General features: G+C 33.5%; 1 protein-coding gene across 1 annotated transcript; it reads right to left on the bottom strand.

Moving 5' to 3' along the window:
- Positions 1–634: 634 nt before the first annotated feature.
- Positions 635–13,839, bottom strand: LOC106134759 (glutamate-gated chloride channel subunit beta). The gene is made up of 16 exons (XM_060945749.1): positions 13,809–13,839; positions 10,844–10,933; positions 9,504–9,592; positions 9,283–9,378; positions 8,451–8,515; positions 8,183–8,335; positions 7,596–7,746; positions 7,078–7,218; positions 6,494–6,568; positions 5,801–5,953; positions 5,429–5,581; positions 4,881–5,095; positions 3,326–3,376; positions 2,422–2,490; positions 1,735–1,845; positions 635–1,386 (listed from the first exon to the last, which is right to left on the bottom strand). The coding sequence occupies exons 2-16, from the start codon at positions 10,921–10,923 to the stop codon at positions 1,240–1,242; spliced, it is 1,749 nt and encodes a 582-aa protein (XP_060801732.1). The 5' UTR covers positions 10,924–10,933; positions 13,809–13,839; the 3' UTR covers positions 635–1,239.
- Positions 13,840–17,434: the final 3,595 nt, after the last annotated feature.

Below are 17,434 nucleotides of genomic sequence, written 5' to 3'. Positions count from 1 at the left end.
CCAAACTTAATTTCATATGCTCGTTATTTGCATGAACCATGCATAATTGAGATTTCATGATTCCCTAGTACTTAGGTCGTAACCAGTACAACACTGGTTGAAAATGAAAGATTTTATATGATAAATAACACATGTAGTAGGACATCTTAGTACATTTACGATATCGAAGTAAATATTTTAAACTACTTACGCAACAAACAGGATGACGGCATGGTCTCACAGCACAATTTTACGATACTTACAAGTAGAACTAACACTTTGTAACGTGTTTAGGGTAAAAGATATCCTTACGTATCGAGGTTTTATAATAATTTCAACATTATTTACAATCAAAATCATTTATCAATTAAGTACTATATAAGAGTATTTCAGGCAAAAAATAACATTGAAATGTAAAAGGCATGTTCATGGTAAATTAATATAACGTAAGCGAAACAGAAACTTCTAAACTCAACATTTTCGATACATTTATCATCAAATTTCTAATTATAATAACGACTTGAGCTTTATATACTAATTAAAATATTGTTTATACATGAACCTGAAACTTATTTTAAATCTCAATCAATTGGAGTCCTCCATTTATAAGCAACTTCATTTTTACAACGTTATCACAACTTATGAACGTGTACATACTAATTCTGCTATGGTGATTAAATCTAATCTAATTATGTTTCATGTCTTTTGATTTTGAAGTATATTAAAATTAAAGTTCTAAAATAGTATTGTGACTGTCTCGGTGTGTCTAGGTTTGAAATAGATTTCTTAGTGCGGGATATATTTCCCTCAAGTTTACTCTCCTCGTAGTTTTCAAACATTACTTACGAATCGACCTATTTTTATCGATACAAGAAATTTTCGTACAATTATGTCATTGATCCCTCTTTATCCTATCATAAGTTTTCGTGTATTCACAACAAAGTATATCTGCCTCACAGGTACATTACAAACAGTCACAGTCATATTAATTTATGAAAACTATTTCAAAGCCTGTAGAAAAAAATATCATATGACTAGGTACCGATTATATTAGTCTATCAACAATAGAAAGCAGCAAAATTATAGTAATCTGCTGAATGTCCCCTTATAATTTAACGCATTCACAAGTTAGCTTGACCACATGTGTAGACACTCAAAAACTGGTGAAAAATCTGCATACCTGTGAGTTCTGTGACGCGTAAAATACACGATTGTTCATAACAAAAGCAGCCAGAAGGAGAATTGAAGGTAGAGGCAGCATTAAGAAAACGCCTTGTAGTGTATGAAGAAGAATATAAGAAACACGGCATAGGCAGTGGGAAAGGTGATCCTGGCGATGACATCGATGGTCTTGGCCACTCGGATCGGGTGCGGGGGTTCTTTTTTGCGAACCTGGACGAAACATGGCTGAAAGAAATTATTTGGCAAATGAATGATGATATTGCAAGCCAACTACGTGTTTTTGTTGTGTAAATGTGATTTTGACGAATGATAACTCAGGGAGGCTTTGATATAAACAAAGAGTGCTTGTACTCCAATAAAGATTTTAAATTATAGTTCTTAATCTAAGTAATACATGATATTGTGAACTATTTAATGATAATAAATAAAACATTAACAAACTAGCAGAGTTACAGCTCGAAATGTTTGCAAAAATAAATTTTATCGATAATTTTGTACTGAATAAACCCGATGGCAATTCTCGGAAAAAATTAGCTTGGTGAATAGACAAAGTAAGAATAACACGAAACTTACTTCTGATACGCCTCCATTGTTGGCTGTGTGAGTGCAAGGGCCAGGGGCCCCGCTGCAAGCAGTACATGTCACTAGGTCTGCTGCACCCGTTGACTCCCGCTTTTTGTCACCCTGAAATTATTTTAAGCCATCTAATAAAGAATGGCTGGGAATTAACTGTCGGCGTATGGTTTTATTGAAATGTGTGCCACTATAATGACAAGGGTGAGGCAAAGCATAATCGTTAGGGGTAACAATGCATGTTCTTAAATGAAATAGAGGATAAATATGACGACTTGGATTAAAAAAATTATGTAATATCACTTAAGTTATACATATCACATGCTTAAAAATTCAATCATCACAGAATAAGAAAAATATTTATAGGTAGATAAGCATTTTTGAAGGTTCTTTTCTTTAGTTGACACCTAGTTGTAAAAATAAGGTAAAGTAAAATTTTACAATGCCTGTGTATTTTTTGATGATTAGTCATCAAGTTGCTAATTAATCAATAATAATTAATGGAAATGATAAATCTCTTATTAGTACCAATATGAGCTACTATATGAGCTAAGATAACTATTGAGCGTACTTACAGGCTGCATCAATCCAAAAGCAGCGTTAAATAAGAGAATGCGTTAGTTTCATGATAACAGGTGATCAGGATGCAGACTAAGGTATGATGTGGCAATGCACTTCATCACTTACGGCGCCGCTTACACTTGGCTCGTCTTCGGGAGTGTCAGACCTAGCCCATTGTAGGAATGCGATCGCCTCCTAACATTTAAAAATATATTATTCATAGCTAAAGCATGAAGATGTTACATTATGAACATTAAAAGAAATGTAACGTTATAGTATCTTCGTTTTGAAGTGTGCAGAAGCTGCAGATCATCCTATTCGTTGCAGCTAATTAAAAATAAGCTGAAAAAGCGTCGATTAATAGATATAAAGTAGTTGATTTTTGATTTAGTTGTGTTGGTCTAGCTTTATGTAGTGAGTAGCCGCCGTATGCCTTTGCATAATTGATGAATGTAATTCGGCTTTATTATTTGTGATGATCTGTGTTAAAATTAAATCAGAGATTTCTTTTTATAAATATAAATAATACGTGATAGGCGTCAACATTGTGCGTCATAAAATAGAAACTCGTGACTTAAAATTTATTTCGACATGCAAATTCAGACGGTTTAGTTTAAGAACTAAAGGAAAGCTTAAAACTAAAGTAAAAGTATAATTTAAAAAAAAAATGTAAACGGGTACATAAAGAAAACGATTCCGATGTTTAAGGCTAGAAACAAGAATGCATGCTTTCATAGAATGTGCTGCGTAAGATTTTCACTGCCATATTTCTTAAAATAAAATCTATTTACGGCATAAGTATACTTACAACCTTATGTGTAAATAGGGCAAATTAATTATATTATGACTGGAATTTAAAGTTTAGTAATAATAAGCAGAATAGGAAAGTACAATTAGTAAAAAAATATTTCTAGATAGTGGACGTTACTTCTATGAAATATTTGTTTATGGATGACATCATAACTCGTGGCAAAGAAATATAACAGCTCAATATGAGGAAAGTGCCAATGACAGTGGCGAAGGTTCTTACCAGGGGGCTGGCCAGTATAATGCCAATTCTGCTGAGGACTGCGGGCAGTCGCTGCGAACACATCACACACACAATTTTTCACTCGTGACGGATGAGTTGTGCAATCGTGATGACATAGACTAGATTGTTGTGGCCAGATTAATATAATACACAATATTCGTACGCACAATATATTACATGCAGATTTGGAATTTTTGATATAAGTACTTTTCGAGATACGAGAAAGTATTTTTTGTGTTGTAGGTAAGTATGTAACTTGTGACTGGATGTCAGACGTAGCTCAGAGTCAAATATCAATCAGATCACACTTTGCAATGTTTTGTTATAAAATTTTGAAATATTACGTATATAATAAATTTTATAAAACGTATGTATATAATTTCCATGAGCTGAAATTACATATGTGAAAAGCAATAAATATATATTAGATGTAATGACAATTTTAAAAGTAAGAATTAGACTATGGCCACACAAAATAGTCTTTATAGTAATTCAGAAAGTAAATCAAATTTTGTGTAGATAATTAATTGCAAAGAAAATTCGATATGATTCTGGCCTACCCAGTAGGTAAACAGTTTAAAATTAAAATGAGCCAAATACATTCATGCAATAACAATATAACTTAAAGAAGCATGCCTTTTGAAAAGTAAAATATTGGAACCGATAAACAGTAATACGTGTCATGCTGTTTTGTTGGCAAGAAAAACATTGCAAAATGTAAGAAAAATAAATAATTCACGAAGGAGTTGAATTACATCTCAAAAATTACAATCAAATAAATTATAGAATAGAATAACTGACATGTCATCACGACGTTAGGAAGGTTAAATGTTAGTGAGAGTTTCGTTTTTTCACAGATTTAAAAACATTACCTACTTGGTTTTCTTAACTTTCAAAAATTTCCTTTCAGAAAGTAAAAATTTATTTCAAATATTCATCACATTAAATTATAATTTCGCTATACTTTGATTGGTTAGAAGAGCTCACGTATTCGAAGCCTAATTAGTTCATAATTTATAACAAAAAATTTGATATTAGCAAGAAAAAATTGTAGACAATTATCCTATGGAAAATGTAGAATCAGTCTTTTCAAGACTGGCTCTGTCTGCCCCGCAAGGAATATTGACGTAATGATATGTATGTATAATTCCTTCGTAAATTAAAAGTTAAGTGAAAAGTAAAAATTTGGGTAAGTAGATAGATAACTCAAAATAGTGCGATTTTGTAAATGTATAATATAACTTTCTTATATTTTTAATAGAAACAGGTGAAGAAATAATATTGCGTACTTAGAATATGTTTATTTTATTTCATAAAAATGTCATCAGTAGATTGCTAATGATTGCAAACATCGATATGCTAAGTACAAATAGTTAAAGACACAATGCTGATCAGTTATGTTTTCGTATATTTGACATGGAAAACAACATTCATCACATATCTTATATAGAGGTAGTGCAAAATACAAACCGCTACATAGCTAAGAACAACATCGAATAACGTATTATTGGATTTATAACACAGAGAGGGGGAAAATAATTATAATGAAAGTCACCTGTGTGACGGGGTTTTCTCCGGGGCGGTACACAACATTGTGTAGTGGTCTTTTTCTTCCGACGTAATTGACACATACGAATTCTAGAAGAGATGCGTAGATAAAACACATGCAGACTCCGTCCCACACGTTCATAGCCGTGAGATTGGACACCACCGGCAGGGTCGACCGGAAACCATTTGACGTTGTGAAAAAGTTCAACATCGTTGTTACACCTGCCCGACAGACAATCAGTTTTATCCTTTTCATAAAAATATTGTCACCCCAATTTCTTCATTGAACAACCGTTGCAATAAATCTATTGTGCCAAAAATTTGTTCTAATTAAAAAAAGAATTTTAATAAACAAAGTAAAAAGTTCTATATAAACTAGATCATGCATAATTATGATTTTTTTTAAATCTAGTGATTCGTGCATTTAATGTTTAATTGCAAAATAAATCGCAGCTTTTCTTCGGATAATTGATTTCGCTGCTGAATTTATTGATTAAATTAATTTTATATGATTTGATATATTGAAACGCGGAAGCATTAAAATAATACACCAACCTATCATTACTCTAGCAGGCACTGCATTCCATTCCAGCCAAAAAGTAATAAACGATGATGTCACCAAAATGATGCCCGGAATGAAAACTGTGGTGAAGTAAAAAGATCTATCCCGCGTGAAGATGAGATCCACTTTGAGACAGCTGTAATTACCTAAAAATATGAAGCAAATCTAAAAATAATACATAAAATACAGGGTTGCATGTGTGTCCGCTACAAAGTGTTTGTATGAATTATAATATATGCAACGATCAAGCCGAACCTGCGAAAGGAAATCAGCGTGTTTATTGACAGCCCCAGCCACATCTACAGAGTCAGAGAAAGTTAAATGCAAGACCGAGAGCATTCCCAATTGCCAGCCACATATTTTACCTATCATGGAACGGGCTGGCACTGCATTCCATTCCAGCCAGAATGTGATGAAGGAGGAGGTCACCAGAATTATTCCAGGGATAAATACTGTAGTAAAGTAGAACGCTCGGTCTCTAGTAAATATTAGGTCGACCTTAAGGCAGCTGTAGTTACCTGTGAAGTGAATATTGTTAGGTACAATATGGACCTAAACATTGATAGAAATTATCAATTATTGTTATAATTTTGTTGGAACAAAAAAGTGGTGGAGGTTAGGTAAAGGCGTGGATGTAAAAATTCCAAATAACTCCATTCAGAGGCCTTGTCAATCGATTGTTCATTAATGCATTAAAACAATTTCTAATAAATTGACTACAATCCTGAATGTATGAGTAATGCGTGTTGTGTTCATATGCTGGAAAATGTAGTTTCTAGCGTCAATGAAATTTTTCAAAAGACAGCGAACTATATATCAAACACGTGCGGTAACATACTTATACGAGTACAGTTTACATGCATGCAATGGGAAGATGAGTTGGAAACATAAAATGGCTTGTGAATACACTGTATCATCCTGTGACAGATCTCGTCCGATATTTTACACCAATCAGTTTTGTAACACAATTACGCCTTTACTCACACATAAGCGGAAAATATACGGCAAATACGACGTCACCGGACTGAACGGTGAATCGTCCGGTGCGACTCAAGTACCTTGCTCCTCAAAGCGTCTCTGGCAAAGGTTACATGTCAGCTCTTCATCGTCTTCGTAAAGTGATATACCATCAGCTGCTTGCAAAGACGTTAACAAAGTCTTACATTCTACGTTCAAAATTCTTTCTATATGTAAAAATGTAACTTTCAAATGATTCAAAATACTGTTAGGTATACTACTTTTCAACTGTTTAAGTGTTAGACACAAAACAATCACGGAATCATGTCACTATAATGTACATGCGAAATTGCTAACTATGCTCTAACACAAACCACAAAATCACGATTTTAATTTAGGTTTAACTAATAGTTACATAACACATACTAGAAGCTTCTACGTCGTTGTCGATGATGTAAAAGAAAGTTGAAAAATAACCTTTTTATGTAAATCAAGACCAAGCTGAAAAGAGTTAATCAGAATTTCAGTTTGCTTAAACATCTTTTGATCTTGTGCTAAAACGGGATTGTGCTTGTAAAACAAAAGGAGTTGGGAGTCTAGTCTACTCGAATTCGTAAGGTTAAAATAAAAAATGTGTGTATGTAAGCGTTGAAATGTCTGATGAGATAGGTGTATCGTTCGTTACCTCTCCAACTAGCCTTTATGGGGCAGGGGATGGTTTGGTTCTGTATGAGGTACGCGTTGAGGGTGGTGAGCGAGGGCGATTTCCGTAGAGTGTCCTCGTCGTTTTTCCACACGTAAGTAATCGCTGACTGCTCATATGATACTGTAATTGATGAAAACAGAAAAATTCATGTATTTTTTGTGTAAGGATTAACGTACCAGTAGACTTAGATAATTTACGTAAATAAATTAAATAATAAAAAATAATAAACATAAATAGACAAAAAAATAAGTACATAAATTTTGGTTCGTGGACATTCACTTTGCCAATACGAGCTTTTACCTACCTAGTAAATTTTTAGCTTTAAATTGAAATTCAAATTTTTATTTGCATAATATGAGTTCAGCAAGGTCTCAAATGTATATATAGAATCTTCATATTAAACCTTTCGGATATTGAAAACATTTATATGTTTATTTTAGTGTACGAAACACTTTGCAATTAGACAGTACGTAACGAAATATTTAATGTTTACTTACTACTTTCTAAGGCAAATGAACACAATGGGTCGTCAAAAGGGAAAATGTTGAGTCTTCCTTGGCAGGAGAGGATTAGGTGGCGCCGCATCAGATAGTTGATGGTGCCGTTGCGATATATACGCAGCGCGAAGTGCATAGGGATTATCGGATCCTGAAAACAATTACATTTTAAGGTGTTGAAAAAGATGAAACACGCTCTGTGTTCTGCAAATCAACATGGATTTTTTTTATAGGTTTGTGTGTTTGTAACCGTTAGTCTGACTTTGATAAAATTTATAATGTAGGTAGGATTAGTCCAATAGAATTTATAAAGTCATATGTAGGTAAAGCGGTTTTTGAGATATTCACCACAATTTTGTTATAAATTTTAGTGTTCGCGATCATTATATCTGACTTTTGTGCAGTTAGTGCGGCCAAAATTATAAAAAGAATTTTTAGAGAACTCAGTTTTATTTAATTTTTTCTTCATTTTACTACATCATTTTTAATACATTCGTATTAATACATTGCAATAAATCGATTGTTGCAGTGAAAAATAAACAAAATATTTCCGAAATTATAAAATGCACCCAGAATTATTTTTTTACCTTAAAATCCCCGTGCATAATGAAATATGTGTCTGGCAGCCAAATGTCTTCGTGGTGATGAATGGCGTTAAGGAAGTCGTAGTGCGACTGATTGGAATAACGAAGTCGCGGGTCGTACCACTGCTGCTGTAGTAAAAACTCCACTTCGTATTTCTGAAACAGTTGCTCATGTTTAACGTGGACTCAAAGGTAAAGAAAAAATATTGAATAAAAAAATGTATAAAGAAATAAATAAACTAATATCTAAAGATATTAACGCAGAACTTACAAGACTAGATTCGTCTGGAGATGCTAAACTAAGAAGTAGCACGCTAACATTTACGGTGAGGACACCTGAAAACCAATACAGAGACATTCGATGATATATAAGAGAAGTCGTAGTAATTATAAATTGCACAGTCACATATAAGGCATGCTTATTGCTAATAGAAGTGCTAAAGTCATGGTACCCACTCGTGTTATATGGATATCTCAACTTAATCTTTGGAGGGTAGAAAGAAAGAAAAAGCAAAATCAATCAACAGTTTTGTTTTATTGTCATATTGGCAGATCCAATTCTACAAGAAAAAATAATCATAAAAATCATTGATTAAAGAATCTCTCTGAACAATAATTAAATTAATCCAATTGTGTTTAATGTTTGTGAAAAGAGAAAATCATTGACAGTAACAAAGCGTGATATAAACATAAAATGCATGATTTTTCATGTCATTATTTTGAATTAAATTAAATAAATGAGGACATATCCAGAATATTGTATTATTGTTTTCACACAAAAAAGAATTAAGTTACAAGAGTAGATAGTCATATAAATCTTGGCTCTAAAAAGGTAAGGTCTATTGCCTATAACATAATGTCAAAGTGCATATCTTAGTTGAAACAAATATTCTAATCATACTAAACAATAAGGTGACCCACAACAGCAGTAAGAACTAAAGCGTAGGATATCTACAATTGCGTGTGATAGGAACCAACCTGGGGTACTCGGAGTTGCGTGCAAAGAGTTGATTGTAATATAACATAAAAGACGCTACGGTTTACATAATATAATGCAGGAAAATGTAAGGATTTCTCTTTTCAAAAACATGAACACAACGCACCGCGATTGTGCGAGCGAGGCCGGAGCGAAGAGAATCCGACTTTATTTTGAGCCAGAGAGTCGTTGGGCGACGTAAGACCACAACAGAATTCTGGATCTGCAATATTACATCAATATTTTATGATCTACAATATCACATATCTAATCTCACATCCAATACTTACAATTGGCAAACAATAAAAATCAGCTTATAAAATGTGTATAAGTCGTAAAAATATTTACCATCTACAGGTGGAAGCAGTCTTTTATCGTAGCGGGAATTCTTGAGTAGGTTGTCCAGTATCTCTTTGTCCGACTTTCCCGCAGCAAATCTGTAATCAAGTTAATTGCAACGTTATTAGTCACACCATACAAATAATTGATGTATGATATTTTTCAGTTTCGGGTAAATCGTTCAGATTGCGAAACGGGGCGTGTGGACGATTAGCCAAAAACTCCAGACATTAGGAACAATTTATCAATGTCGTATATCATGGTAAATTAAGCGCGTGGGAACATAGAATGGCAGCCTTAGTATTGATTTTAGATTAGCACTTATTACCTTGCCTCTACGAAAGCCTTTTAATATGTTAATAAACAGTACAAATCTAACGTAAGAACTATGTTACGGAGTAGTGACAACCCAAAAAGTGCATGATAATTGTATTTTACTTGCAATCACAATCACATTACGATCAATACCTAGAAGGTATATATAGTCAATACCACAGATAGCAAACAGAAGTAGCAAATTTAGTTTATAAACAATGCTATCTGATTGAATCACCGAGTTCCGAACATGTATTGTGAATTGGTCTCATGAATAGGCAACTTTGTACGTAAATAGAGGACAAACTATTGCACGATATGTATGTATACCTAAGGCAATTTGTTTAGGCGAACGTATTCGTAGTTTCCAAGTTGGGAGTTTAGAACTTGCTCAACAACGTTCCACTTTAGCAAAAAGTAGTTCGAGAAAATAAACACCGTCTTCGTTTAATCTTCAAGTAAAATAACTACTGCTTTAAAAAACTACTGATTTCTGTATCGTTAAATATAGCCAACATTGTAAAATCAGTATTCTAAGAGATATTTTTATTTTGATCGCTCTTGAAATAGATGTTGTAATAATAAGGACCAGAATGGTCATAAGTGCATATTTTTTATAAGGTTGACATCGAACCCATCTCCCATTTGTATGAAACATTTTGATAACATCTTATTCGCCAGTTTAGTGATACCGGAGAAGGGTCCACAATACATTTACCTACAATTTAGTACAGGGTCTATAAATGGAGCGGTGTGTTCACGCTTGGCTGCGCGTGCCCCGGTGCCCAGCGCGTTAAGTCCGCTTCGTCGCCTGTCACATTCGCTTTTTCCACGTTATACTCGTCAACGTCATACAGACTATAATCTATATGTCTCTTCAAATGGACATTTCAAATGTCGTAGTTATTAGTTGTCTCTTATAAATCTTGTTTGACTCTGCGTAATAATATTCAAAGCAGGTTTATTGCACTCTTATTAACTTTTTTAGATTATTATCAATATAATATAGGAAAAGTTACTTAGTTTTTACTTACATGTCGGATGTGAGAGCTGAAACCATGCTCAACGTAAGTAAAAAGGCCACTGCGCGTGCCACCACGCATGACCAACCCATATTAGGACATCTGAAATAAAAAAGAACTATTAGTAATGCCAGCATGCAGGTTGATATAAAATTGGCTGGATATAATTCCAGATTTTTTTTAAGAGATTTTCTAGTGACATGACCACAAACATAAATTTATTACTTAGTTGTTAAGATGTTTCCCCACCAAGAAGATTGACCTTAATTGGCATTTGTTATACGAGTTGGCGAGTTTAGTAACGTTAAGTAACTGGTGCTATATCTAGTGACTGTCAGATAAGTCATATACTTAATTTCTAACCGACTCTTTATGTAGTTCTGAGTAACACATCTAAATTTTAATTGGTAGACATGTTTATGCCATCAAAAAACTACTTACATGATAAATTAAATTATATTTCCGCGCCACTCAACCTCGGATTAGCTCAGAGGTATATCACTTCAAATATTTCTGAATTTAAATTTCATGTAGAAATGCATATTATCCGAATGTGCTCTTGGGGATTTTCCCAGAGAGCTTTCCCAGATTTAACTAGCTTACTCAGCGGTTTGAAACACTTTTAAATGAATTACGATAATTAATGATTTATGAGTAATGTCGTATTTGCATTTATATAAACGAAATATATTACGTCAAACTACCTATAAATAAATATTTCATGATGTCTCACAACTAATAATCTCATCAATCTAGCGTATTTTGAAGCTTTTCGAAGTTTGCCAAGACGTGTCAGAAAGTGACACTTTTCTGTGAAAATATTAAGCAAATTTATAATTTATTCTTTTAGTGATTATATTATAGGTAGTTCTGCATGAAACTTTTACCTTCCATGTACTTTTTCATTCGATTTATAGTTCAAGCCAAACCTTTTTCACCAATATTCAATATGATGATATGCGAAAATTCCTTCTTGTCAGACAAAAAAATCACACATTCTGCCTTCATATTCATTAGCCTTATAAGGCTCATATTGCGTTTAGCCTTCGCTACAAGGGGGCGTTATCGCCCACTTTGAGAAAGGCTGACTAGCGTGCCACAAGGCCGACTTTCAACGTGATATTACGGTTTTTTTTTCAGTGCTAGCGGAATTGAATACGTGACCTACTTTCAAAAGTTATGTTATGACGTCAATGAAGCTCGGAACACGAACAGTTTGCATGTTAAACCATTCATGATTAACTTGACAAATACGTGTATGTAATTTTATCAATTATTCAATCACCTTCAGCTAGGTTTTTTAATTGTAAAAGGTACTCGTGGTCTGATTTTATAAATTGATTGTCATAATCGGAATGCAAAAAAACACGAAAGTGAAATTTCTGACAAGTCGGTTTAACATGTAAATTATTTTCTTTAAAAAATTAAATATTTCAACTATTGTTAAACTTTAAATAAAAGCTTACTATAAAACTAAATAAAAAAAAAAAAATTAAAACAAAAAAATAAAGTCTATAAAATAATCGCCTAAAACAATTCACCGAGTAGTTCAATACAAAAATTCAGACGACTTAGTCTGGCCTGATTTAAAAAAATGTCCGCTATTTACCACAGCACATTCTACCTCACTTCCTACTTAATCCCGTGACAGATCGCGCCCAGATTTAACGAATAGCACTTAATTTGTCCTGGGATAAAATGCGCTCCACTTTGCCCTCGAATTTGTAAGCGCTCAGAGAGGTTAACTTGGGGCCTTTTAGCTGATTTCTTGAAACTTAGAAAACAAGTTTATTATAGAGAACAAAATACATATATCCAAAATTTTCAAAATAAAAATCTGATATGATTCCAAACAACACTTTATTATGTTATATATAAACCTTTCATTTTTTAATTGAAGACTAGAACACAAAAAAAAAACACACACACAAAAGAGGTAGTTATGTTAGGTACGGTATACGAGTACTCCATCAGACACTCAGGCAAATCCACTCGTAAATGTTCTAATTTTTGACCCTGTCCCATATTGCGTCCGCGCTTGAATGTTCATTTCTGAGTACCAGGTAGTAAATTTTGATAATAACTTATAAAAATATTAAGTTATAAATACTTATTAAAATATTTCTCGTAACTAATTAAAATACATCCTAAAAAAGATACACGACGTAAGTCGAGAAGCGAATAAAAGTTGAAAACGAATGTAGTCAATTTATATCGGATCTCGCGGGGCGACACCCGCCGGATTAAACTTTTTATCAACTTTCTCGATTGTTCTGTCGGTTCTACAAATTGGTATCAATACATTTCCTCTGTACTTTTCTCGTAAAAAGTATACGTTATGTTTGCAGGTGGATCGAGTGCACTCGTTAGTAGTCTTTAGTACCATAAAGTTCCCGGTAACGGAACCAGTAGATATACCTGTATTTTCCTATTTACTTTTTAAACACCTGTGGCGGTGAATGTAAAAATCTCGTAAAATACGTATGTATATATGCAACCTTTTTGGCTGTAAATAGTATTTCTGTAGTATCACTTGTTCAAATCAAGTAGACCCATTGTTAGACTGTGAGACAATGCTATTAGTATTAGGTCCGCCTATAAAGATAGTTGATTTGATTGATTGAATTTTGCCGTGTGGTTCCCGGCACCATTACAAAAAAGAATAGGACCACTCCATCTCTTCCCCACGGATGTCGTAAAAGGCGACTAAGGGATATAAACTTGGGATTCCTCTTTTAGGCGATGGGCTAGCAACTTCTCACTATTTGAATCTCAATTCTATCACTAAGCCAAACAGCTGAGCATGACCTATCAGTCATTTCAAGACTGGTGGCTCTGTCTACCCCGCTACGGATATAAACGTGATCATATGTATGTATGTATAAAGATTGTATTTTGGACAATAAAGTATAAATTAATTATTTAATAAAAAAAAAATTAGTCCCGTATGTAGCCAGTATACTAAAGACAATCCCACCTTTCTGCTGACTGCAGAGTGTTGTCGGCATGTGGAGATCAACACGCCCACGACTCACGTCTCCGCCGGATCACCATGACGCGGCTGCTCTCTGAAACAATCGTAAATATACCTTTATTGAATGTACTTGACGCTTGTCTGAAAGAACTGCATCTATGTTACCTACATACTTTTTTACCTTTGATCTCCTTGTACTCTAAAGTTAAATGGAAAAGTGAAAAAAGAAATTTGGTTCTATATATGATAACAATAACAATAAAAAGCGCATACATTAAGTACTTATAAAAGTGTTTATTGTGTTCACGTGCCAAAGTTCAGGGAAACCCGTTAAGCGGTTTCGTCTATTCGATAACAAATGCATTGATCACATTTTTCTTTCATTTATAAATAAAAATACTAAGAGCATTACATTGCGTTATATCTTAGTATATCGCTTATTTATTACTTTGTCATTAGATATTCATGTTAAACACAAACGTACCATACGGAGACAGCTCCGCCCTTAGCCTTGCTTTCCTAAATTACGAAGTCTCATTGTGAATATTAAAACAAGTAGATGTACTCGTTATATATTTGTATATCTGGTGAGGTCATGTAACAGAGCAATTACCCTAGAAAAGTAATTTTATTTAATGTTGATATCTAAACTAGGTGTAACGAAGAAGGTGAATTGTAAAATATTAGGTAAATTAAAATTAACGGAAAGAATAAAAGAATGTGATAATTTTTTTTTCATAAAAATGTGTAAGTGCTTGTATGTATCAAGGCCTTTAAGTGATATAAGACACATACGTAAGAATATTTTTCTTCATACTGAAACACATCCAACGTATGAAAGGTTGTGGATTACGTCTTTTCTATTTCGTTATGTTTTACTTAAAAATTAAAGTTGTTCAGTAATTTTGCTTGAACTTGCTAAAACATGCTCTAAGAATATTTTCAATCATATATATATATTTCTTTCATAAGGAAACCTATTAAGTTCGCATTGGGTTAACGTTGTTGTATTTTTAATCATACTGCGTAATTTTCGGGTCCAATATTCGCTCAGAATATCATAAAGATGAACCCTTTACCATTCAGTTAATGTGTGTATACGTACAAGTTTAATTAAACCTATGTCTACCATTTTGAAAATCAATATATGTTCGGCAGAAAAACAGCCTCATCACGTAGGTATATAGCAGAGAAGTGTAAGAGTACATTATGTTTACATAATAATTTTAGAATCTAAAATTTATAACAATTTGTAGAAGGAATTCACTTAAGTTTGGATAAGTAAATAATGATAAATATTTACTTTCTCTTCAAAATAATGCAGTGCTTATTACTAGGGTTAGCCGTTGCTGCTTCTGTGGTAAATAAATTTTCGATAAATTGTTTATAATACACTTATTTCCAATATTACTTATATCTAAAAAATAAAACTCTCACATGCAATTCGCGTCCCTTTTCAAACGTTATAATATCAAATCACAACGTATATTACATCGGCGCCAAAACATATAAATAATTTACAACATGGCCAGAAGATCGGCTCTTACGCCTGGGGATTCCCGAGGTATAACTCAACGGGTATCCGGTTCCATCCAGTTTCATCCGGCGCGTCATCCCTTAAAGCCCCGGGAACATTGCTTATGCCCCAACATTCTGTTTATTTGTGTTATACCAACACACTTTATGCTTACATCGTAAGTTGAGACTAATCGTATTTGGTTTGTTAGAAACGCATAATAGGAAATTTGAGTGATTTATGAGTAGCCATCTATAAAATGTTAAAAGCCAAGTTATCATAGTCAAATTTGGTACGCAGTTATGATTTGAAGCCGCTGGACCCTGTGGCTTTTTACGTGGTCTAGTGTGGTATTGAATGGGATTGGAATTCTAAAGGAAACCAACATGATAAGTTGAACCCAATTGAAGCATAATATAGCCGCCTATTGTACCTACAGATACTATATTTTTAACGATAAGTTATAAAAGCATATTTTTTTCCCTGGTAATGAATTCTGAGCCATAAAGTAAACTAAACAAGTTTTACTTAAATTAAATAATCTAATATCAATTTAAATAACAAAACTCGAAAATGAAATATTAACACGTGTCCGCCAGAAGTAGTATTTACCAAAACCAACTTTAGTATAACTCGTATTTATAATAGCATATAATTTCAGTAGCTGAAGTAAAGCTAGAAAATTATAAACCAAACGTCGAGATGGCCTTGGGAACACACGATAGTGCTGCGAGCAAGAATCTGAGGAAATGGAGGCCATGTCACAAAATTGGCCCAAGGCATTGCCAGCAATCACAATAATAAAGTATTAGATTAATATTTATAAATTCATACTACCTAATCCGCATTATTTTAATCACTACATAGTGCAAAGTAAAGTAGTTTTCCGCGTCTGTCCCTATTTCAGTATGTAGGTATGCTTAGTTCTTGAAAACTACACAACGGATTTGATTCAGTTTTTTTTAATAGATAGAGTGATTCAAAAGAGTTTTATTTGAGAAGATCGCTAGTTGTAATAAATGCGAAGGTTGTCGCTCTGTCTGTCTGTTACGTTTCACGGCCAAACTTTTGGATATTGTAGGAATTTAGTTTATTATCCGAGGTATTGCTCCTGGCTACTCATAGGTTACTTCTTCGGGGAATCCCCATGCGAATGATAAAAGGGCAATAATAGTCTGACTTAAGCCGAAAAATTTAAGTAGGTAAACGAGCTAGTGCGAGTTTAGTGAGTTTGGCCGGTGAAAAAATGTAGTTGCTATCTAACATTTGCAAAAAGAGCGCTTTTGTGGTTTTTATAATCATTTGTTTGCATTCTTATTATTTTCGACAATGTTTTCGTTACTTGCCCCTTCGGCAAAGAGGCATGATTATTTATTTATGTTTGTTATATATGAAATTGTTAATTTCGATTCTCGGTATATAACAAAAGATAATATTTACTTAAATGTCTTTGAATAATTAAAAAAAGCTAGTTCCTGGTACCTGAAAATAAGACTAAGTACTTAATTTTTTTCTAGGGCTGTCGTAAAATGCGATAGAGTTACGGAAGTCAGGCAAACAAGAGACGTTCCGAGTAATTACTCGACTGTCACTTTTGTATTATTTTTATTTTATGTTACAGTGACGAAGAAAGGCAATTGTTAAATATTCACTTAAATTGTAAGAGTTCTGTTCCTTCACAAATTTCATGTTTAAATATTTATTCAAGTTATCCATAATGTGTCAGCCTTGAGTAAGCAAGGGCTATCAAAGTTTGGAATAAATCCAAAAAATAGTGCTTACATAATGGCATTAATAAAATTTATTACCTTGTATAACCCACTCAAAGTTGAGACAAAATATACAAATACTAAAGAAATAAAGTGTTTTTATATTTGATCAGTGCTGGGTTTCGAATTCAGGCCACTATCTTATAACCACTGCGCCCGTTTGTCGACTCTTCTACACTTTTGAGGCGTACGATTCACTGGAGAAAATTTCGTAGCACCTCTACGCATCGTCGTAGCAGCTGGCGTAGCACACGCTACGGCAGGCTACGACAAAATTACAAACGTTTTTTCCAACATATCTGAAACCACTTACTTACATATATAGTCCACTGATATTTTATTTA

Source organism: Amyelois transitella, chromosome 9, assembly GCF_032362555.1.
Source record: "Amyelois transitella isolate CPQ chromosome 9, ilAmyTran1.1, whole genome shotgun sequence".
NCBI classification, from domain to species: Eukaryota; Metazoa; Arthropoda; class Insecta; order Lepidoptera; family Pyralidae; genus Amyelois; species Amyelois transitella.
Note: the sequence above shows the minus strand (reverse complement) of the source record. Positions and strands in the feature narration are given on the sequence as shown.

Bases quoted from the DNA above. Each gene is read 5' to 3' on its own strand.
- LOC106134759 (XM_060945749.1), bottom strand. From the start codon at position 10,923: ATGGGTTGGTCATGCGTGGTGGCACGCGCAGTGGCCTTTTTACTTACG. The intron at 5,954-6,493 runs GTACTTGAGTCG...TTCACTTCACAG, and splicing joins GAGACGCTTTGAGGAGCAAG to GTAACTACAGCTGCCTTAAG. The intron at 2,491-3,325 runs GTAAGAACCTTC...TTTAAATGTTAG, and splicing joins TTATACTGGCCAGCCCCCTG to GAGGCGATCGCATTCCTACA.